This window comes from Medicago sativa, chromosome 4 (genome assembly GCF_051527215.1).
Source record: "Medicago sativa cultivar Bolivia chromosome 4, Bolivia_mono, whole genome shotgun sequence".
Classification (NCBI taxonomy): Eukaryota; Viridiplantae; Streptophyta; class Magnoliopsida; order Fabales; family Fabaceae; genus Medicago; species Medicago sativa.
This window is the reverse complement of record NC_140752.1, coordinates 72,631,132-72,654,837: the sequence shown is the minus strand read 5'-3', so window position 1 is coordinate 72,654,837 and position 23,706 is coordinate 72,631,132. Positions and strand designations below refer to the sequence as shown.

The 23,706-nt window shown below is 32.1% G+C and overlaps 2 protein-coding genes across 5 annotated transcripts; both read right to left on the bottom strand.

The window, feature by feature from the left end:
• Positions 1 to 12,485: 12,485 nt before the first annotated feature.
• EMB1895 (ARM repeat superfamily protein) lies at positions 12,486 to 17,879 on the bottom strand. 4 transcript variants are annotated; one of them, XM_085703111.1, is made up of 6 exons: positions 17,580 to 17,879; positions 15,945 to 16,043; positions 14,989 to 15,434; positions 14,405 to 14,590; positions 13,666 to 13,773; positions 12,486 to 12,911 (listed from the first exon to the last, which is right to left on the bottom strand). In XM_085703111.1, exons 2-6 carry the CDS (start codon positions 16,018 to 16,020, stop codon positions 12,651 to 12,653), a joined length of 1,077 nt encoding a protein of 358 aa, XP_085559237.1. In that variant the 5' UTR covers positions 16,021 to 16,043; positions 17,580 to 17,879; the 3' UTR covers positions 12,486 to 12,650. The 4 variants fall into 4 exon arrangements, with proteins under 4 accessions (XP_085559237.1, XP_085559236.1, XP_085559238.1 ...); XM_085703110.1 differs by having other exon boundaries at positions 17,599 to 17,879; XM_085703112.1 differs by having other exon boundaries at positions 15,954 to 16,043; positions 17,599 to 17,738.
• Positions 17,880 to 20,088: 2,209 nt separating this feature from the next.
• LOC146931608 (uncharacterized) lies at positions 20,089 to 21,395 on the bottom strand. Its single transcript, XM_085708340.1, has 3 exons — positions 21,133 to 21,395; positions 20,801 to 21,023; positions 20,089 to 20,668 (listed from the first exon to the last, which is right to left on the bottom strand). The coding sequence occupies exons 1-3, from the start codon at positions 21,355 to 21,357 to the stop codon at positions 20,241 to 20,243; spliced, it is 876 nt and encodes a 291-aa protein (XP_085564466.1). The 5' UTR covers positions 21,358 to 21,395; the 3' UTR covers positions 20,089 to 20,240.
• Positions 21,396 to 23,706: the final 2,311 nt, after the last annotated feature.

The following is a 23,706-nucleotide window of genomic DNA, read 5'->3' as shown; positions in this document are numbered from 1 at the left end:
TTCCCACAAGAATGCATGATACACAAGTCTCTCTTTAAGTCTGAGTCAACTCAGTCTTATTTAATAAAATCTGAAATTCAGATTCTTTCTAATATTTAGAGCATCCAACATGTCTATACATCCAGTATGCCATTTAAGTTTATGGCAATTCTTGTTATTGTTTTAAAATAACACGTAAGGGACATTAAGTTTTATATAAAATAAAACTTTATCATTTTCCATTGTTTGTTACTATTTTGTAACAAATGGAACTAAATTATTTTATCTTGTTACTATTTTGTAAGAAAATAAATATGCGACACTCGCATTATGAGCTCCAAACATTTGTCTCATGTTTTGTAACAATCAAAACTTATTTGGTTCTGTAACTAATAATTTGTTTTGTAAATAATTATTGTTTTCATCAAATAAATTTTTAGCGTTGTTGATTGAAACAACAATCACTTCATCATTTCAATCAAAAGATGTAAACCTATAGCTTGATTTATCCTTAATGTATTTAGGGACAACTTAACCTCAATAAGTAACTTCTTCAGTAGACATAGCAGATCGAAACGTCTTAAAATTGTTGTTTTTTGGATTTCCAAACTGTTAAATTTGGATTTCCAAATTCTGTTATCTACCGAAGTTGTTACTAGGTTGAGTCACGACCAGGTCGCTCTCTTTAAGACGTTTCGTGGCACTACCCAAAGTTGTGCAAGGTAGACTATCAACCACGCCGCCTCCAGGATAAAACAAGCCCAGCTACAACTGTTCGATTAACTACTGCACTGTAGAAAATCGTTCGAGAATTACACCCTCAAATATGGTTCTAAGACCACTCTTTAATATTGAAACCACTCAAATTAATATGGTATTATTACCATTCTATTATGGTGCTGAGACCACTAAAATATGGTGTTACCACCATTCTAATTTTAACTTCTCCAAAACATCAATATGGCACTACGACCACTCAAATATGGTGATACTACCATTTCTCATTAAATAGAAAATTATTGAAATAATTTATATACTGTTAAGATCATTCTTAATTCTGACGGGACATTAGTATTACGAAAAGGGACTATGATCTTAATAGTACTCTATATTCCGAAGGGACTATGAACTTAAGACCACTCTTAATTCCGAAGGGACATTAAACCGAAGAAGGGACTATGATCTTAAGAACACTCTTAAAATATGGTTCAATCGATTGATCGAATCCACTCGATACGGTACATAACTGCTCTATTTGAAACCGAAAGGGACAGAAAGGAGTAGAAGCAGAAGAAACTTGTTAACACAAGTCGGAGGGGGAAGAGAAGAAAAGAATTCCCAACAACTCAATGAAATTCTTTTCGATGTGAAGAATGAGTGGGACGAACTTCTCCTTTTATAGGGAGAGTTTGTAACAAAAAACGAGTGACTTGGGGATTAAGTCTGCTTAATCCTTAAGCAAACGCGTTTTGTTTCTTAATTGGATATATCCGGAAGTTTCTGGATACGCGTTATGAATCGGGTCGGATCGTAACAAATTTATTTGTTACGCGTAGCGCTTACGGATAATGATTAAATTAATTAATTAATTAATTTAACATTTTCAAGTGACAAAAAATATATATATCATTTTTTTTATTCCACGACCCAAGCCCAAGCCTGACCCTACCCGACCCGGCCGGGTCGTCGTGCGCGATATATATATTTTGTAAGCGTTCACCCGTTCACAAAATTGGGTACCCCAAGGGCACACCCTTGGAGGTCACTTTGCCCATATATAAACACTTACTAGTTGGGGTGACCCTCCAATGTGGGACATTTTTAAGTCACACCCACACACTAGCTCTTTCATAGTGTTTTTCTTTCCAATTTTCTTCACTAGAATTAACTAGTGTTCCAACAATTACATTCTTTAATCTGTGTGCAATTGGCTAAAGCGACACTCATTTTGAAACGGATGGAGTATATATGAGGGAGGATATTTTGACTCCAAGAGTAAGTTTGTTTACTTACTCCAAATCTTGGCCTTTAATTGTATTGTTAATTAATGGCTTAGATTGATTAAAAATTAGTGATACAATAAGCTTTAGTTTTCTTCTCTATTGGAGTTAACACCCATCACCCCAAAATGGTAAAACAATTAATGACTTTTAATTGGTTGCTTTTTTATTCTCCCTTTGCTTTTTTTTTATACGCAAAAAATAAATACATAGGCTAGCAAAGAAAAAATAAAATATACGTTAATTTTCTTAGATAATTATTTTTTCTGTTGGTGATTCAATAATAATAAAAAGATTGTGGGTTTGTAAGAGAAAAGAACATGAAATACATGGAAAAACATACGTGTAAAAAAAAAAGCAGTAAAAAACTATCACGTTTTCACGTTTTTTTTTTTTTTTTTGTGGTGAAAGAATATCCATGGATGGTTTTCAAGTTTTATTGATATGCCTTTTACAATTTTGTTTATTCCTTATGCGGATGGTTTTCAAGTTTTATTTTACAATTAAATTAAAAGTCATTAATTGTAACAAGCTATGCATATCCTTTTCTTATTAAAAAAAAAATTAAACGTATATGTTTCCATGACACCAACAATGTAACAAATATAATATTATATAATATAAATTCTTATTTTTTTGAAAGACACCAAAAATATGGTATTCTTATAACGAAATTTGTTATAGAGTATAATTGAAATAGAAAAAACCAACTATTTTGATATTATTTATGTTATTATTTCAGGCTCCTTAAAATGCTTCTCATATTCAAATATTTAACAAGTCATTTATATGATGATACAAATTTGTATTCATGTTACACAAAATAAACGTTATTGAGTAAATATAGTATTTGTAAAAAAAATATCTTTTATTTTTTAACATTTTTAGCCTTCAGAAAATATTTTAAACATTTTTTTATTTATTATGTTAATTCATAATAAATTCAAAGTTTTGTCGTCGTGAGCTTAGCTCAGTTGATAGGAACAATGCATAAATATATGTCAAGTCCGAGGTTCGAACCCCGGACACCATAAAAAAAAAAATCAAAGTTTGTACAATATTTTGCCAAACAACATTTAACTTAAAATAGCTTTAAAACTAAAAAAACAAAGAAACCAAACAACTTTAGCTTCTTTCTTAAAGGTCTTTATTTTAACTTTGTTTTGAAGTAACTTTTAGACCGTAAAAAACCTTGGCCAAACGGTACCTAAGTTCAGCTGGGAACACTGTTTCACTTTCTTCTTCAGAAGAGGTGATTTTCTTCCTTTTTTTCATGGTTCTGAGACCATGCATGACTTGAGTTGACTGATTTTTATGTCTTGAGGGATTCATTTTTCGACAATGTTTTAGTTTTTGCTTCATCATAGGTGGTTTTCTTCCTTTCTTCACGATTATGCATTTTTTTTTTTTTCAATTGTTAGTGGATTATGTACCAGATATTGTTATGTTGCATGGCTGTAGAAAAATTTTCCTTTGTTATGTGGAGTATAGTAGAGGTCATGATGATTGAATTTTAGCTCATGGTAAGGTTTTGACACAATTGTTATTTTAGCTTCTGGTACTGTAGTTGAAAAAAAAATTGATGCATGTGTGTTATTTTAGTTTTTGTGAGTAGTCTAAAGCTGTAACAGTTTTCATATTTGGTTTATTCTTTCCTATATCATTGAGCCTTACGAAAGTTGATTGGTGTAAATTTGTTTTTGTCATATCATTGAGGTCCAGAAAGTTGATGATACATAAATTTGTGCATTTAAGATCAGCTTGATTTGATGATACAAAAATTGATCACATAGAAATATGTTAGCTTCTTTCGATATCCAAATGAACAAATGGAATAAAATTAAATGATGTATTATTGTATTTCTATATAGGACTTTCAATATCAAGGGATTATGACTACATTAAGGATCTCAAAAATGATTTGGACATTTGGAAAATAGGATTTGAAGTGCTGGATTCTTGGATTGTGACTGGTAGTAAAGTGAATCAGCATATGAAGCTCATTATTTGTGATGCAAAGGTTAGATGAGTTACTTAAGATTTGTTGTAATTTCATTTATGATTTATCAAATGTTACTTATTAGTGTACATTTTGATTTACTTATATTTTTTGGTTTCTTTCTCGGATTTAGAGTGATCGAGTTCATGTAATAACTCGATATAGAGAATTGGAGCATTGGAATCGAGGAAAACAAGACTTATACTTTGTATAATTGTCATGTGTTTGATAATGACATTGCATTTAATCCCTTTAAGGTTGTTTTTGGTTCTGGTACAAAGGTGCAGATGTATGACAAGTTTACTAATGTTCTTACTCATGAATTTCGCTTGAAGTCATTTAAGGAAATTCACGATGGAAAATTCAAAACTGATGTTTTATATGGTATAGTTATGTGCTTTAATTTATTTCTGTGTTTTCTCCGATTATAATGTTCTTATAGATGTATTTTTTTTTAAGAAATCATCGGGCTTCTTCATGAGATTGTCAAGACAACGTCAATTGGGACTGGAAAGAAACCGTGTACGAACATTGTGTTGAAAGATAAAAGGTATTATTTTCTAATTTGTCAGCATCAGATGATAGGATTTTGTATAAGTTTGATAATGACCTGAAAGATGTCTTTCCTTATGCGGTGGGAATATGGTTGATGTAACACTATGGGAAAAATACTCCGTAACTTAATCATTTACCATCTATTTACCTTGAGTTCTTTGCTTCCATTTTGTAGTCAATGGAAACTCAAATATATGTAACAATTGGTCAGGTTCGAGGCTGCTCATCAACCTACATCATCCGATTGTTGAGAAGTTTAAGACTTAGTAAGTTTGCATTATGATTTCACAATACAGTGTTAGAGTAACTTATTATTTCACAATCTGATTTGATTGTTTTTGACCATGTTTCTTGAATTATTGTCGTGACCTTAACACTTCTCCAGCTCAGAGTCAAAGCTTCAGTCAGAACTTAAGTCAGAGTTCGGCTTCTTCTCAACGTACTTCGTACAACGATTTTTCCAATCTGTCTCAAGTTAGGCCAATTGCTGATTTATAAACTTAGTCAATGTCTGCTTTTGTTATGCACAAACATGCTTTGAGTTTTTTTACGCACAAATTAAAAATACATATTGCATTATTCTTTATTTCATGTGTATAATTTGTGTTAGGATACATACTGCATCACTATTTGGAAGACAGCTAAATTCAATCCTAACCAGTTTGGATGGTATTATGACAGTTGCACCAAATGTTCGAAGAAATCAATGTCAAATGGTGCTAGCTATAGATGCACATGCGGGAGTGATGCTTAATTTCCATTTGTTTCAACAATGTTAATTGGTCAACGGGGTACATATAATACACATGCATGCATTTATCTAGACTTTATAGGAAGATAATAAGAAGATAAATTAGAAGTCATGGTACATTTTCTTTAGCTTAAAATTAATTATGCTACCTTCATTTTATAAATTATATGTAACTATATTGGTATACATCTTATCTATGTTAATATGCATTAGACTAATATTGCAGTTATTTCCCTATGGTAAGCTCATCTTTGATCTCGAAAAGTCACAGAAGAAATTGCACATTCGAGTTGTTCCAAAGTAGATCTTTGCTGCTGAACTATTTGAACTTCTACTATTTTGGCGTATCGCTTTGGACTGTAATCGTAAACTATCTTGACTTTGGGATGCCATTTGTTCTTTTCATTTTGTCTGATGTAAATATTGGCAAAAATCCCTTTTTGGTTAGTCTATGACACTTGCAGTCTCTTTTATAAACCTAACTATTATGTAACGTTAATCTACACATTGTTGGTTCCTTCATTGGTTCCAATTAGTATCATGTTAATTATAATGTTGTTTTCCTAATCTCTTGAACAAAATAGAACATGCTCTTTTCCTACAACAAATCTTTATAATGCTTTGGTAAATGTTTTAGAAATATACATATAGCTGAGATTTGTGCAATATGCTTGCTTGATTTTCACATTTATGAACGACAGTAATTTCTTAGAAAGATGCAGCTATTTCCCTTAATTTGCCTCATGTTTTTGGGTTTTTGTTTGTGGCCGTTTTTCATGCATGTATGTGGATTTTGGTGTGTTGTTGTGATGTTATATGTTTTATTTGATTATTGAATACTTATGATAAAGAAAATTATGCCAATGATACAGAAAATTTGCTTCCTTTCTCATTTGATGTATCGAAAATTAATGATATGGAATCTTTTGATATTGATGGTTCTCAAAGGTTTGGTTCTTCTACATAATTTGTTGAATGCTGATAAATTTACCTTTTCCCTTCCTCAGGATTGATGGTTTTGAATTTTTGTATGATTATGGACTGTTTATTTGGCATATTCTCAAAGGTTTGGTTCTTCTCACATTATGCAACGCATATAATTCTTTTTTGTGGAGTGAGGTTTGTAAATGCACAAGATTTTTATGTGGCTTTGTCGCAGATATAGCCATTTTTCTGGATTTGGTTTATTTGACTGAGGACAATAGGAACACAATGTATTGAGGACAATAAAAGTTGAGGTTCCTTTAAAGGGTTATACTTTGTTCAGTCACTTGGATTCAACTTTTTTTGAAAGAGTGTATCAACAATTATGAGTATAGATACTAGAGATTGCAACTAATTTGTGTTGGTTTGTATTGACAATTATATTCCTTAACAAGAAGAATCTAGAAGTAATTGGTGATTGATGCAAAAACAGTAGGGAATGACTGCGCCACTATTAGTCTTGCAAAAACACAACAAGCTAATTTTGTTCATCCATTTATTCTTACCTATCTCAGTCTCAATTGATTAGCAATTTACTCAATTTCTCGCAATCTCTAATTTGTATTGATGAAAATGTCATTTTCCATGCAACAACATGTGATTAATCATATGTACTGAATTTGTTTCCTCTGACTGTGTCTCTGCATCCTTTCACAACAATAATCGACGAAAATTCTGTTATTAGTGCAAACACAAGTTTGTGAGGTGCTGCAATATGGTCTGGTGATGAGTTGCATTGTTTTTATGTAGGGTTTTCAATGTCAAAGGATTATAATTATATCAGGGATTTGAACAAAGACTCCGACATTTGTAAAATCGGTTTTAGGCTGCTTGAGTCGTGGACTGTCATTGGAAGTAATGGAAATCAGCACGTGAAACTTATTATCGGCGATGCAAAGGTTAAAAGGATTTGGTCGCAGTTGTTGCGAAATCTTTTATAGTTTATTTACGTTGTTTGATGTTGTGCATTTGGATTTACCTCTGCATCTTTGTTTTGTTCATGGGTTTAGGGTGATCGAATTCATGTCATAACTCGGTTTAGAGACTTTGAGCTTTGGAAGTCATTGATCGAGGAAAGCAAGACCCTCAATTGCTACAAGACAATTCTTCTTCCTTCTCAAAGTTGGTGTTGGAATTTTTGAGAAGATCATCCCAAAGTAATTGCAAAAAAAAGATAAGAGCACGAGGACAAACAGAAGGAATAGCATAGTGGCAGCAGTAGCAGACAATCAGACTGTTATTGTACATAGTTAAAAAAGTTAGGCCTAATTCTGAGTTTAATTAGTTTTGGCAATGGATTGCAGCTCAAGAAATCCTGACTCATTACATTAACAACTCAAAGTTGAAGGTCAAGTAGATTGAAGGCTCTTGATAAGTATGTCTTAGTTGATATTCTGATTTCACAAGTTTAATGAGTTTCTAATATAACTACGATTTTCCTTTTCAAATTATATTCATCACACAATTAGTGATTGTTTCCATAGTTTCTATACTGGTTCCATTCAAAAAATTTAATGTTAATGAAAACTCCTTTAAAGTTACATTAGTCATCATATAACTTGTGCACTAAATGTACATAGACTTGTCAATCTCTGTAATACAATAGCAGGCAACTTTTCTTCAAAAAAAAAAAAAAGTAGCAGGCAACTTAGAATTTGTAAGTTAACATCTTAATCTTTTATTTTTACTATGAACTCTATGCTTGAGTTTTTATTTTCCTACTTCTTTCTGGAGTTACTCAAAGCAAGTTTTTCTTTCCATTCATTACTTCATTAACATTATTTTATTTTAGAGTCACTTTGAATTTCTGTAATGTGTTGTGTACTTTCACTTTGTTTGCTTACGGTTTGAACATCAAAGTTGAATTTTTTGAGTTTGTCTCTTTACAAGGACTTGAATTTGAGGCATTTCTCTTAGCACTGAAATCATCACAATGGTGTCTACTTGTGTGAACTTTAAGGCCAATATCAAATTTACGAAGAATAGTAATGTTCCGTAATTTGAACATTTCCCCTTTAAAGGAAACTTTTTAAAAAATACGTAATTCAACCCGTGCGAAGCACGGGTTTGTAACTAGTGTTTATAAATAATAAAACTGTGTTTTCTTCTTCTTTATGAAATGGTCTTTTTCTAAAATACAAAAATCGGCAACCATCTATATGATTAATAAAATTAGAGAGCAAATATATTACTCCATCCGTCCCATAATAACTGAGTCATTTGTAGAAAAAATATTGTCTCAAGAATATTGACTTATTTTACTTTTCAATACAATATTAATTACTTTTTTTCAATTATAACTTTAAGTAGAATGCTAACTAGTGCCCTTGGAGCATTGGTTAAAGTACTAAAATAAGTAACTTTGCAACAAAAAGTTGTGTAATTATTATCAAGACAAAAGTAAAAACTTGTATTTCCAAGACAAAACTTGATACTCCCCAGAACGCTCTATCTTCCCCTTCTCTCTTTTAGAGCCGTCACCAAAACCCTAGTTTCTTCACCTTCATCCACCAAAGAGGGGTGATTTAGGGTCAATTTTTGACCCAAAATCACCCCTCTAACTCGTTTTTTCTATTTCCCTTTTATTGAAATAAGTGATTTTCACATCTATTTCGTTTTTTCTTTCGTGATTTTGTCGTCTTTGTGCGATGTTTGTTTTGTTCGTCGTCTTTGTGCGATGTTGTTTGTTTTCCTGTTTCGTTCAGGTATTTGTTCGGTTCAGATTGTTAGATCAGCTTCGATCCAGTGCAGATCAAATCAATGACTTTGGAGTCATCAATGTTGCAGATCCGGAGACATGAGTATTCTGGTGACTTAAATATAGTCGTATGTTTAGGCTTTAGTACTTTGCCGATTTATGCTATTAACATGGATGCTGTGAGTTTGTTCACAGATTCATCCTTTTTGTTTTTAGCGAATTTTCATTGTATCGATGTACTCTATCAATTTGAATGAATGAATGTCATTTATTTTTGTCAAATAAAAAATTCCTTAACCATTGCCCTTGAGGCAGTGGTTAGCACAACCCTAACTTTAATTAATATTACTTTCACGACTCCAAATTTAATATATTCTATTTTACATCTATGATAAAGAAGAATGTATCAACTATTTTTCTCTCTCTTTCATTTATACACTTTTCTTAATCTGTGTGAAATGGTCAACTGACTCAGTTAAACCGGGACGGAATTTTTCAATTTATGGATATGTATAAGCTTCCTTGTATGGAGTAATGTTATAAATTCCCAAGAAATTCTTGAATTCCAAGTTTAGGGTTAAGAGGAAAAAGCGTTGACTTTAAAGTACATCTGCTTATAAAATGCCAAATATTGAATATGGTCTTTTTTTTCCTTGGTGACGACTACATTTTGACGACAAGGAATATGGTCTTGCATACATTTTTTTTTTTAGGAAACGGTCTTATTTACACATTGTGACCATTATTGATAATTCATGATAGCGATGGTTGATCCCTACATTTCATTATGCTTTCTAATTCTATGTATGAAACTTCGTGGAGAGACAATGGAATAGTATAAAAACGTGGCACAAAATTAAATTATGTCCATTAATCCATTCCCCTTAGTCATTTAATAAATGAACTTTTTTTCAAGTACTTTCACTATTCAATAATCCATTCCCCTTAGTCATTTAATAAATGAACTTTTTTTCAAGTACTTTCACTATTCAAATTGCGGTGCTATCTTTAAACGTTTTCGTTCACATTTCATAATAGTTCTCATATTGAAATTTGGGAACATATATAGTACTATGTTAACTAATGACACGACAAAGACTAATCAAACCTCGTGGCACTTTCTTTCTATCTTCCTATGTTATTTCAATCTTAACCCTAACACCTCAATTATTCCAAGTGATGCAAGTCAATAAGTCATCCTCATACACTTCTCAACCATACAACATATGTTGCATGGCTTTTTCTAATTAACTTCAGCCACAATTCCTTCTCGTTTCCACGAAATTGCAACGTCTCTTTTTGGATCTACGTACGAACCCAAACTTAACAAAAGTAGCTAGACAATGAGTCCTAGCTTTATTCCACATTCATACAAAATTGTTCCTTGAGCATGCGTGGTGAAACAAATTTTTCTGTCAAAAAATAAAGTTGATCGAGACATTGAGTTGTTAGACACGGGAAGCAACAGTAATTTTGCTAAATATACTCCTCCATAAGGAGAAACTATATAAGAAAAAGAACGATAACTTTGTCAAATATGTGTGTACTCATTGTTATCATAAATATAAAGCGTAAGAAGTCGAATTGAAACATTACAAAAAATTGAAATGAGATGAGTAAAACATACAAAACTGTAATACATTAATAAAAGTATATTATTAGGTGACATTAAAAGTCATAAAATACAAAATCTCTCATTCAACTTAACCAGAGATTTTGTATTTGAATTCCTTTGATACCTTCACACCAAAAAAGCTACATTAATAAAAGTCATAAACCTTGTGCTGGAAGAGCTTATTCTGTTTGGTTTTTTGCCTCTTCATAAAAAAAATCATACACCATGCGCATGTTAGTTACACTATATTTTTTTTTCTTGTGTAGATAGACGAAATGATAAAACCTTTAAAAACACACGTACGTGAAGGAGTCGGGGTTCAAAATTTCATCACGACGACCTAACAATTTCATCATTTTTATCAGTTGAGCTATGATTTATGAACTTCATAAACATTTCTTAATATATATTAAGATAGATAAAAGATCTTATAAAAAACGGGTATTAAGAATATGTGATCCTCCAAGAGAGGCGGCTTTTGAGGCTTGGAAATTTGACTTTGGCAGACTAAAGAAAAAAAGAGGGAGGGAGAGAGACTCAAGTGGATCCAATCAATGCTAGATTGATTAATTAAGAAGAGTGCTATAAGCACACTCTTCTATAAGTTGAAAATCAAATAAATTCTACTAAGTCTATGTTTGGTAATGTAAAGAAGCTAACTTGTTGTCTATTGAATTAGTTTATAAGCTTGTTTGATAAAATTAGATGTGGTTATAACAAACTCTTTTTTTACTAGTTTATAGTTTTTCTCATATGTTATTTGAAACAGCGTTTACGCTTATAATTTTTATATTTTCTTCCATTTTAACTTTGTTATTTCCCTAATAACCTGCACTTGCACCATGATCATGACCTTGTTCTTTCAATTGTCTTGTTGAAATTCGTAAAATATTTAGATTTAAATAAAACAACTTCAATTGAACTCATTTATCACCTGCTATTTCCATAACGAATTGTTAAACAATAATTTGAGTTGAATTCATTCATCATATTTATATTATTTTAAAGTTGATGAGCATCGAGTTAAAAATAAAAATAAAAAAGGTTATTAAGCATATTAAATATGGAGAATAAGCATGTTATGGAAAAATGACCGTTATTGGAAACAGAAAAGTAGGAGCCATAATGGGGTATTTCATTTTATATTAAATATATTTTAAATTTAAAAATTATGTACTTTTATGTGATTTTACATTTACAACAGCTAAATTTACTAAACATTTTAACTTTAATCGACTAACTTTTCAACTATAAGCTATCAGTTATCAGCTACAAGTTACCTTTATAGCTTAATTTTACCAAATGGAGTCTAAACCGTGTAAATTAAACTAAATATGATGTTGGATATTTCTACCTAAATGAAGCAAACATTGAGCGTCTCAATTTTGTGTAGGTTGAAACAAGTATATTACTCCCTCCGGTCCTATTTATAAGAGAAATTTTGGTCAACAAAAGTTAATGTATTTGGTTAAAAAATTGGACCAAATACATTCACTTTTGTTGACCCAAATTTCTCTTATAAATAGGACCGGAGGGAGTATTACATAACCATCTCATTTCTGCCTTGATAAATAAGATAAAAAAATCTAATGTTTTGCAAAATTTCATGTCTTTTAGGGGAAATATTGTAAAACTTTTAATTTATACTAAACATTTTAACTTCAATCGACTAACTTTTTAGCTATAAGCTATCAGCTACAAGTTAGCTTTATAGCTTAATTTTACCAAACGGAACCTAAATCGTGTAAATTAAACTTAATATGATGCTGGATATTTCTTACTGAATGAACCAAACATTGAGCGTCTCGATTTTGTGTAGGCTGAAACAAGTATATTATTACATAGCCATCCAATTTCTGCCTTGATAAATTAGACAAAAAAATCTAATGTTTTGCAAAATTTCATTTCTTTTAGGGGAAATATTGTAAAACTTTTAATTTATATTAATGGTGCAAGCCGTGATCAATATAACCAAACACAACTTGTACTTCAAATGTGCCAGAGAAGTTGAAATTTTGATGAAAAATAAAATTAAACTTTACATTAACAATGGCAAGTGAGTTAGTAATTTATACTATACATTTAAGTGCTTCGGAATCTGATAACAATTTGTTCAGTTCAACCATTTCATCATCTGTCCAATCACCATTCCAAGTTTCATATTCAGATGGCGAGAGATCCAGGGCTTGTCCATCTGGGACTTCAAAGGACGTATTGCAGTAAAGCTTTAGAGATGGATTGTTTCTGAATAAAAAATGTATGCACCTTAAGGCCGTTTCTTGTACATGTGAAGTTAATTGTCCTTCCAGAAATGAAACAAGGAAGTTCACCTGAATCCAAGTGATTAGAAAATTATTAAACACGGAAAGCACTGAAAGGTGTATTATATCAAATTGGGTACAACATGCATGCATGCACTAGTTAGCTGCATGATGATTTATTTAATCACATGAGTTTTTGTTTGGGAGTTTAGAAAGGAAGGGAAGGGAGTGATTTCAAGATAAAGCGAGGAGGAATGAATTGTACTAGCGTAGTCCCCAACCTCCAACACGGAGGAACTCAACGATGCATTGGAGAAGGACTTTTGAGGTTTTTGGAGGGCTTTGAATTAATTTCAAGATTCTTTTCCTCTATAATAATAATCTCAAAACAAAGAAAATATTATTCATAAGTATTATCTTTCGTTCCCCTCCAAAAATACTCTCAAATAATGCGAGGGATTCACCTCCCATTCTATTCCTCCCCTACCCCTCCAAAGCGTCCCTCCCTTTCCCCCCTAAAATCTCAAACAAAGCCTTAACTTGCTTATCTGCTTTGTTGAAGTAGAACTCTAGCAGTGAGTTTCACAAAGTTAATATATGATTTACAATTTAAAAAAAAAAAAATGGGGATTTTTTTAAGCAGAATGGGGCAGTTGAAGATAGGAAATTTGGGCAAATGTCCACACAACCTGTCAAACATGTAGTATATGAAAAGTTGGCATAGAGTATTGGGCAGACCCTTATCCTTTTCATTATGCGTACTAAATAGGAAGCCTAAATCATAGTATACTATAATAATAAATAAATAAATAAAAACACTTACATGATTGGAGGTAAGAAGTGTAGAAATGGTAGCCAGTTTTGAAAGTGAGAATAGCATGATAACAAGAATATCTTCATTTGAAGAATTTGATATCAGATCTAGACCTATCTGCATCAAATAAATCATAACATAAGAAAACTGGAATATGAGATAGTTCCAACAAAGAAACAGACAGAAAAAACAAACAGTTCAAAATTTGTGTTTTATTGCACCAAACTATTGTTATGCTAGTTTACACTTTGCCCCAATATTGAATTCGAACACCAGTCCTGAGGCACACTTCCTAAGGAGTTCATTTAGTACAGAAATAGTTTAAATTCATCCCCACAGAACTAATTTTTTATAAAGTTTAGAATTTTCTAACTTTGAAACTATTGTCCAACCAAATTGTTCATTGAAAAATGAGGCAGCCAGCAACACACAAAATATAGTTTCAAATATAGTTTCATCACCCACCAACTTGCATGCCTGGTTAGACTGAACTAGATGATGCTTTGTTAAAATATTACCAGAGGAATTTTTTCACATTGTTATTTAGTTAGGTCCGTGTAGTGTCAAGATGCATATCTATATTAAAGTGGAAACCCAGTTACCAAAACTCTTTTCACACCTAAAATGTGATCTAGGTAATTCTTCTCCATTTCTTTCTAGTCACTATCTTCATCTACTTTGCATCGTATCAATAACACCCTAAGCAAAAAAATTATATAACTATAAATAGAAAATGCAGGGCAACAACCTTATATGCTTTCTTTGCAACTGAATATGAGCACTTGAATTTTGCAAAAACTCGTGCTGCAGCCAATTTTATAGGCAATGATACTTCTGGTGAGTTCATCATGTTAAACAGCATCTCCAACGTAATACATGCAAAATCATCTGATATCTCACAAAAGCAACCGGCCGCAAATAATGATGCTCTTGCCTGTAAAAACCAATTACACATCATATGCACACAGATAATTAATCAAAATACAGTGTCCACAAAGAAGTTTGGCTAAACAATAAAGAACTCAAGAAACGAAAAATTAGGAGAATATTCCAACACAATCAACCTCGTTGTTTATAAAATGAAAAATACAACATAATTTCCAATAATCATCAATCCACTCCAATATAACCTCGTACATCAAATTAAAATTGCAGTTTCTCAATTGCAATATGATTGCATAATTTTTTAAAATATGAAGAAAAAAAAACATGACTGGCTATTTAAAGTGACGTAATGATATATGCACACATAATAATGCGTAAATGGTAGATGTTAGCAAGAATGATTTGGACATCTAGAACAACAGCAACACTACAAGGCACTAATCTTACCTCAGAATCATGAGGAGAAACAAGGCTGGAAAGTATCAAGTATCGTATCTGAGCATTGTCATTGGCAAAATCAGCCCAACAACCAAACAGAACCAGAGCCAGAGCCTTAGACTCTGAATCTCCACTGTTGAAAACAGATTTCACCCGCTTCAACAACTCCAGATGGTTAGCTACTCTGGCCATTGACAGCAACCCTTTACACTGCTTGTGCTTCCTGTTATCATGGTGCTTTCTCTCGATCAAGAAAACTCTGACAACAGAAAGCCTGATTTCTGTGTCGCCTCCCCTAAATGCATCAGCAAGGCGTAAGAGGATGGTATTAGCAAATAGTTCATCCTCACCTGGCACAAGACCTATCATGCCATTGGGAACAATACCAGACTCGAGCTCTCTACTCCAACGCTGAAGGTGGGTGCCCATTTGCAATATGGCTTTGACAGGCACACCTGATGAAAAATAAGACTTGGTGAAGAACCAAACATGAAGCATAGAGACAAGACACAACAGGGCAAATGAACACAATATATGATAATGTACACACACACACACACACTATATGATAATATACTATATGAGTGTTATTTATAAAAGATCAAAAAGAGGTGAAATTAGATAATTCAGATAATTCAAGTTAGAAGCAAAACCCAACCAATCAAAAACACATATAGGTATATGAATATAAATATCTAGAACAACAAACCACTGCGGAAAACCTATAAAAAAAATAGGCTTGATTCATCTTTTAAAAAGGTGTCCCTTTCAGAAAGAAGGGTGTCCCATTCTTGTTGAAGCCGTGTTAAGTAAAAAATATATATTATTTTAATTGGACACTTACTGAGGTGCTTGGCACATGCCGTACGGGACATGCCTAAAACCAGATGTGTTCATGGTTATGGTTAAAATGTACGATAAATAAACAAGAAAAGACAAAGAAATACGAAAGAATTGGCTGTGACCTGGTTTACCAGAACGGAGGCCCTTCTCAAGTTGGATGCTCCATTCCATGGCACAAGCAGTACAAGTTGGTTCCATGGTAGATTCTCTTGTACCTAAAACTGCAACCAAGAGATAAGTGAACTCAATGACATGTTTTCTGACCCACATTTTCCATTAATTAAAAAGTAATCCCAGTCCGTAACTGTCTTTTGTTTAAAATTATTAATTCATTACATTACCAATATATTTGCTCCCTTATTATAAACTTGAGGTAAAATGTGATGAGATCGTCTGCTTTTAATATTTACTAATGTTAATTATATTTAGTCCCTACAAATTTGGGGTATTTTGTATTTACTCCCAACAAACAAAAGACCCAGTTGCGTATTTAACTCTATTTACAATTTAACTCTATTTACAATTTAGCCGATGCACCCTACATTTAAGAAAATCTACTTACGAAAAGAAAGAAAAAAATACAGTAATAGTATTTTTGTCTTTTTGAGAAAATCACATAGACAAAATTTGTAACTGTTCCCAAGAGTCACAATGAGAAAAGCTTATCTAAAAAAATAATAAATATTTCTGAATTAAAATGATTGGAGATAACCATTAATTTTAGGGGGAAATATAAACTAAGCCTGGTAGTATGCCTTAGAGTCATCTCACAACTTGCATCCTTGAAGCATTTTCTATCAATAATGATGTATAATGGTAGAAATTTAAAATATTAGTTCTACAGAGAAATCAAAGAAATCCAATGCCGAAATTTAAAATATTAGTTCTACAGAGAAATCAAAGAAATCCAATGCCCAATGTATGACCCTGCATTTTTCTTTATAGTAGAGTTATTCCTTTCGTATCTCTCAATTACAACCGAGTATGAATCCAAATACCCAAATTTCTCTATAACTTAGAACTTGAAATGAACAACCAACTACGCTAATTGTAAAATCCTCAAGATTTCAACGCCAGTTTATCCCCTCTACATTATAAGTTTTACCCCTTTTTGTGCGTTTGAGAATTGAGCAAGGGAGGAAATTTTCAAATGATAAATTTATGAAAATAAAACACTGCCTTTATAGTCCTCTGACCTCTCTCTAGTCCATCTCCATGGTTTCTTGTTTGTATACCACATATGCCTTCCACTTCCTTCTAGTTAATCCAATGTCATTTAACGTATACCAACACCAATATGAAGTATGAAATACTCACCGAAGCAAATTACCTCAAGCTCTACCAAATTCTATAATTCCTAAACCACAAAGTCCTACAAACACCAAGTGTATTGCCAGCAACAATGAACAAACATCCCCATAACATTTTTTAACTAGCTTTGAACTTACTATCAGCTAAAAAACCAGGTTACGAGCTGACTCGATGCGTTTGCAACCGGTTTTCCTAAGATTCAATTCAATGAAAGCTTTAATAAATGTAAAAAGCTTGATTAAAAGAGGATTACCACAAAAATTAAAAGTTATAAGTAAGCATTTAAAATTATTATATAATCAGGGTTTGCTCTCCAAAACAGGAATATGAGCGATAAAAAACTAGTAGCAAATGAGGGTATTCAGTGTATTGTTCTATCAAACAATTTATCAAACACCTAGCGTTCATACTAAAAAAAAATAGATAAGAAACAAAGCTTATTATACAGTTTGGGAGAAGACGCACGGTTACGGTGACGACCAATCCTGGCTGCGTTTTCACGGTCAGTTGTCAGTTGAGCTGAGTTGCGTTTTCCGGCGAGCTATCAACCTATTCAGAAAAGTACTGAATTGAGCTTGCGCTTGGGATTAGAAAGAGAAATTATTTTTTCACTTTCTATGGTTCCCGCGCACGCTATGAGTTTTTTTAGAAAAGAGGTAGGGAGATAAATAATGTCGACAAAATTATTATGAAAAATGCATACGAATTTTCATATTCTAGTCTAGAATATGAAATGAGTTTTTTTGCTATTTTCAAAGTTGTTTTACCTACGGTTGAACCGTGAAAGTGTTATTTTTAGGAATTTTACCTATTTAGATTTTATAATTTGAACAGAAAATAAGTGTTTTTAAACATTCAATTTTAAGATCCAAATACCAGTTTTACATTTTGGGTCAATATTAAATTTTGTTTATTTTTCCATGATATTTGCATAAAAGGGGTTCAAAGCATGTAAAGTGAGCAATTGGATCCTACAATCCGAAATATAGTTCCATTTGGATTTTTGAATATGAAATTGTGGAAATCCTTTAGAAGAAGGAAAAAAAAAACAATTAATCACGATTGAGTTGTGGCCAAAATGATCGTGGCTAATTTTTGGAATATGATCATCTCCTGTCCTTTTTTTCTAGAGTCAGGACATCCCTCCTTTTCCTAATCTAATGGTTGATTGACTCATAAAACAGGTGGACTAAATGGTTGAGATTAGTGCAGCACCAACAACATGAGAGAAATGGTGGGAGAAGATTCAAATCCCTAATTTTTTGCACTTTGAAAATAATAAAATTTTAAAATCCAAAAATTGGATGGCATTTTCGAAATGCCATAGGATGCGCAAGAAATATTAAGGGGTAAAATGAATGCATTTCCAGTTCTTTTCTATGTGTAAATTGAACAATAATTGCCAATAACTGGAGTATAGAAAATTGATGGATTCTTTACATTTTCTATTTTCCATGAGTTAGTTTTGTATTGGTAACTAAGGCCATCCATTTTATAGAGTATTTCATTCTTAAATGAACACAAGTGTTTTGATTTAAGTGAGGGAGCAACATTAAGACTCGGGTGGGCCACGACCCACCCCACACAAAAAAAAAAGGGGGAAATCGTTAAAATATTTTGATTTTTAAGCAAAATTACCTTGTGGCTCACCCTCTCGGCACACGTTACTATCACACTTTCAAGACACTTGAAATGTGTAGTTAATTGTTTTGAATTTTTAAGGCATGTAATTTAATTTTTTTATGATCAACTTTGTGTTTATTGCTTATTAAAACATAATCTTTTTTTTAAGAAATTAAAGCATAAGTTTTGTGTTATATATTATAGTTTATTTTGATGGCCCACCCAAAAAAAAATTCTAGCTCCGTCACTAGATGATTTCATCTTTCTTATTACCTTGCATAAGTAGTCATAACAATACACAATAAACTATTAGCAAAGGAACAATAGAGCAGCAAGAGTTTCATCCTAAATGTCCTCTCATCTTTCCCTCCAACACTTGGAGGTTGAGATGAATACTTGTTAAAATGACAAAATTGTTAGGATACACATCTATTTTAATCTTTAAATGTATCAAAATTACAAAAATATACTCAGATGTGTCTGTAATAAGCTATTCTGGTTTTCAAAGGCATCTTTTGTTAGGCGTCATCAAATACATTTTGTATTAATCAATTTAGTTCATAAAATTACTAAACTAACAAAAAACACTTTAAAATATATTTATAACTTCGATACATAGATTGTAATAACAATGTCGCACACATATCGAGATCAAATAGCTATTTACTCAAATTGTTCCGACACATGGATATTTGTGGAGGATTACCCACGATAGGTATCAAATCATATTAGATGGGGTGGGAGGGTCATCGTAAGTGCGCTACAAATATTTACAATTTCCTTTTATCAATTGGACAATTGCAAGATAATGATCATCTAAAAAAGATTGATGTTGAATTTGGATGTCATTGATCCATTTTTTAGTATTTGTCAAAAGATATACAAGAAAATAAATTTGGAGGAATTAAATTCAATGGGAAAAGAAAAACCAATTACCTAATATGATTATTTTTTTTTAATTATCATCTCGCTAAAATGTTCTTTCCTTAAAAAGATGGTTTATGTAGTCGAATACCGTTGTAAAATAACTAGTACCGTGGAATCAACTACTCATTTCAATGCTTCTTCAACAAAAAAAGAAAACTACTCATTTCATTTTGGTAAATCAAATGTCAAACCAATGTTCAAATAGTTTCACTTTTTCATGTCATTTTGATTAGAATGCGATTAGAATTAAAATGAAACTAATAGGGTTGAGTCTAACCAAAAAGATTAAACCTTCGAAGCGTAACAACTTTGAATCTTGACCGAGCGAAATACACACGGCTCGAATAGAATTATCTGGAAAACTTGTAAAGAAAAAAATGCAAAAATAATATAGTATCCCCTATATGTTCAACTGAAATCACAATCCTCATATATATTAGCTTTACTATATAATCTTTGCAAAAATTGAACATAGTCACATAGTACTATGACACTAAAACTAAATACGATTTCTCAAAATCTCATTCAAATCTTTTCAAATACAAAAAACATCTCATTCATACAACTTCAACTGCAGTACAGTGATGTCCCCCAATTTTTTCCATCATTAAATCACAAGTGAGCATTGAAGCCTTAGGTTTTGTTGGCCTAGTTGAGTACACTATAGGCAATGGTTCCAAAATTGGCTTATCACATTTTCCATTCCATTTAGCTTGCATATACTTTTGTTTCCTCCATGGTCCTAAATGCAATTTCTTCTCCTTCATACATTTTTTAGCAGCTGAACACATTATCTTAACCAATACTCTTAATCTCTCAGATTTTCCAACAAATATTTCCGGTAATCGCTTCACAAGTTGATTGTATTCTTCGTTACCACATGCCATCTCAAATTCACCTCTAAAGTTCAATTCAATAATCACTTTTATCACACCACTTTTAGCTTTTGATGATTTTTCTGTCACTTCCAAATAAGTATGCTCCCCTATGTTCAAAAAAAAGGAGGAAAAAAGTTAAATAACAATTTTTCATTTTATATTTTCCGTGTATATAAATTAAATCCATAAAAATTACTAAAAATCATAAAAGAAAAAGTGAACTGTTCAAATTTACATACCTGCTGGAATCTCCGAAGAACTATTCCATTTAGATTTGCAAATGGCGGAATTGAAGCCAAGATTCGATAATCGATCACATATTTCTCTAAGCAAACATTTCCGGCAGCTCACCACCGGTCGCTGACACATGCATAGCATCTCGGACATGTTCAATTCTCTCATAGTCTCCTTTGCAGCTTGACTAACCTTTGTCTCACCTGAGCTACTTCTGCACAAAGTTGCCTTCAAATGGAAACAAGAAAGAAAAAAAAAATTAGTCACTTTATTAATGGTAATGGGTGTATATTTTAAGTAGACATAAATTATGAAAATTAAATTAATGTTGTAGTACCTTGAGAAGTTGGTCTTGTTCTTCCCAGAAAGCTTTATTTTTTTCAATAGTGCAAATGCTATCGTCATCTTCTTCATCATCGATTTCCTCATCATTGCCGGAATTCGATGAATTTTCGGATGAATCTTGGAATTCCTCCCAAAATCCAAAAACTGTGTCAGCAAAACTGACCTCGTCGGAGCTCCGGTGAGTGGTGGCCGGAGGAGTGGATAATTCTTTGTCCATGAGTATATTAATAATGAAATGAGTGTGAATTATTTTTCTTGATAAAGAAATGAATGTGAATTGCTCTGCCTCTATCACACTCTATAAATACATACATGTATGAGTGGGTCTTATTCTCAACATAATAGTTAATTAATAAAGTATTTTATTTTATTTGTCACATGATATTTTTTTTTTATTCAATCTATGACCTTTTTGATGGATCATAATATACTGTATATGCTTGAGATCGGTTTTGGATGTCCGCATATTCCATCCATTGGCTATAGCATGTTCTCTTCTGGAAACATAATATGGGAATGATTAACTTACTTTAACATGATTAAACATATATGGTACATTCCAAAATAAAGTGCGAATTTTTTTTCTTAAAGTCAATAATCTTGTCCTGGTCTTATATTTTTCCTCCTAATTTGTTATTTTATTATGAATATTTAATTATCATTATTGTATATTTTCTCAATAATTGATTTTTCTTTTTTTATGTTAACTCTCCAGACTCTGATAATCTGAAGTTTGGCAGGAAGTAAGTAAAGTCTAACCGAAAAAATAATTGAATTTTGGTTCACATTTTTTAGGGATGAATTTTAGTTAATTGCTCCATATTGTATGAGTTTAGCATCTTCCACAATACACAATCCCAATAGGTCACTGATAACCGGATAAATATCCTGAATGCCACTTTGCATATAAAATACAAATGACATTTGATTTAGTAAATAAATGGATTTAAAAAGTTATCTTGCCAACAAATTGTTCTCTCAAATATCATTGTTTACTTATCTTTTCCTTCACGCATCGATTTCTTTTTTACGGTGATTCAACATTAAACTAGAATAATTTATTTTTGATAGAATTAGAATAATAGTTGTAGCCACTTGCATTTTTTTATTTGTTGATTGCTGTTTTGTTTATCATATTGCCGTTGAAAATTTCTCGTAAACATAACTTAGTTGGTATAAACATTATAATATGGAGAGTTTGAGGTTCAAACTTATCATTTCCCACTTATTCACTTTAATGAGGTGAAATTCTAATCACTAATTTATTTGACAAAATAAAAATTGCAGTTCAAAAACCATTCTCGTAAGGTTTAAGAATGATAAGCAAATTCCTTTATGTTCATGAGCGTTTTCCTTCTACCTATTAAGAGCTCACCTTACTATGAGTACAAATTATGGAGGATGATGGGTTTCCAACATTTTCTCGGTTTTAATCTTGCAATGCAAGGAAAACAAGGATGAATATTTCAATCTGATATATATGCTCTAGCATCTTATAATCCAAGTTTTATATGTTGTAGCGTCTACACTTCTCAAGTGATTGTCACGGGAGGAATAAAATGGAAAGTTTGAGATGGTAGTAGCATTAAGGTGTGGAATACATCATGAGTGTGACACAAGAATCTAAAGATATTTGAGTTTGTCGTTTATTGGACCAAGATGAAGGAGTATAATGATGTTACACCAATTTTAAAAACAATTTTTTTAAAAAACCATGAACTTATGTATTATTTGACATGTTCTCAAATACATTTATTCCATATTAGGAAATCAAAGTTTGGACTATGTAGTCATACTGGGAGATATTTTGACGAACCAACATAGAATTTTAGTTGTGGGTATAAGACTTAGGAGAAGAGCAAAGAGAAGAAGCCACAATGGGGCTTAAAGGATCAAGTGTCGCATTTGAAGGGTGAAAAATATAGGATTTTCGAACGCAAGATTCTAGAGGGAGATTTTTGGCAGCCACAAGGAAGTGCAAAATGATATGTGGCCTGTGGGACAAAATTAGAGCTGTCAAAAATGGGCCGAGCTAACGGGCCGGCCCAAAAGCCCATATTTTTGGGCCGGGCCGGGCCTAAAAAACTAGCCCAAAAACACACTCGGGCTTTTTTGGCCCAAGCCCATTTGGCCCATACAAAAATTGGGCCGGGCCGGGCTGGCCCATCGGGCTTTGGGCCGGCCCATTATTACTATTTAATTTGATTTTTTGTTAAAAAATAGTATATTTTTGAAAATAATTATCAACTATTTTAAAATTTATCAATAAAAAAATATTTAAATAAATAAACTTAATAAAAATGAATGAATTTATCTTAAAGTTTTAAGATTTTAAAGTTTATAAACTATTAATTTGATTTAATTGAATGAATAATATAGAGTTTCATTAATATTCAATGTTAATTAAGAATTCCTTACACTTTTATGTTCACCCAATCATATTTTAGGAAAAAAATAGTGGTGAGTGACTAATTATAAAAAAAGGAATACGGGGCAGGCTGGCCCATGTAAGGGCCGGGCTCAAATTTTACAGCCCATGCATCAACCGGGCGGGCTGGCCCAGCCC

Excerpts from the sequence above, each read along its gene's own strand:
- EMB1895 (XM_085703111.1), bottom strand. The coding sequence starts at position 16,020 with ATGGAACCAACTTGTACTGCTTGTGCCATGGAATGGAGCATCCAACTT. Across the intron at positions 14,591-14,988 it reads TTTCTCCTCATGATTCTGAG|GCAAGAGCATCATTATTTGC; the intron begins GTAAGATTAGTG and ends TGGTTTTTACAG. Across the intron at positions 13,774-14,404 it reads TTGCAAAGAAAGCATATAAG|ATAGGTCTAGATCTGATATC; the intron begins GTTGTTGCCCTG and ends TATTTGATGCAG.
- LOC146931608 (XM_085708340.1), bottom strand. The coding sequence starts at position 21,357 with ATGGACAAAGAATTATCCACTCCTCCGGCCACCACTCACCGGAGCTCC. Across the intron at positions 21,024-21,132 it reads AACAAGACCAACTTCTCAAG|GCAACTTTGTGCAGAAGTAG; the intron begins GTACTACAACAT and ends TTCCATTTGAAG. Across the intron at positions 20,669-20,800 it reads TTCTTCGGAGATTCCAGCAG|GGGAGCATACTTATTTGGAA; the intron begins GTATGTAAATTT and ends TTTTGAACATAG.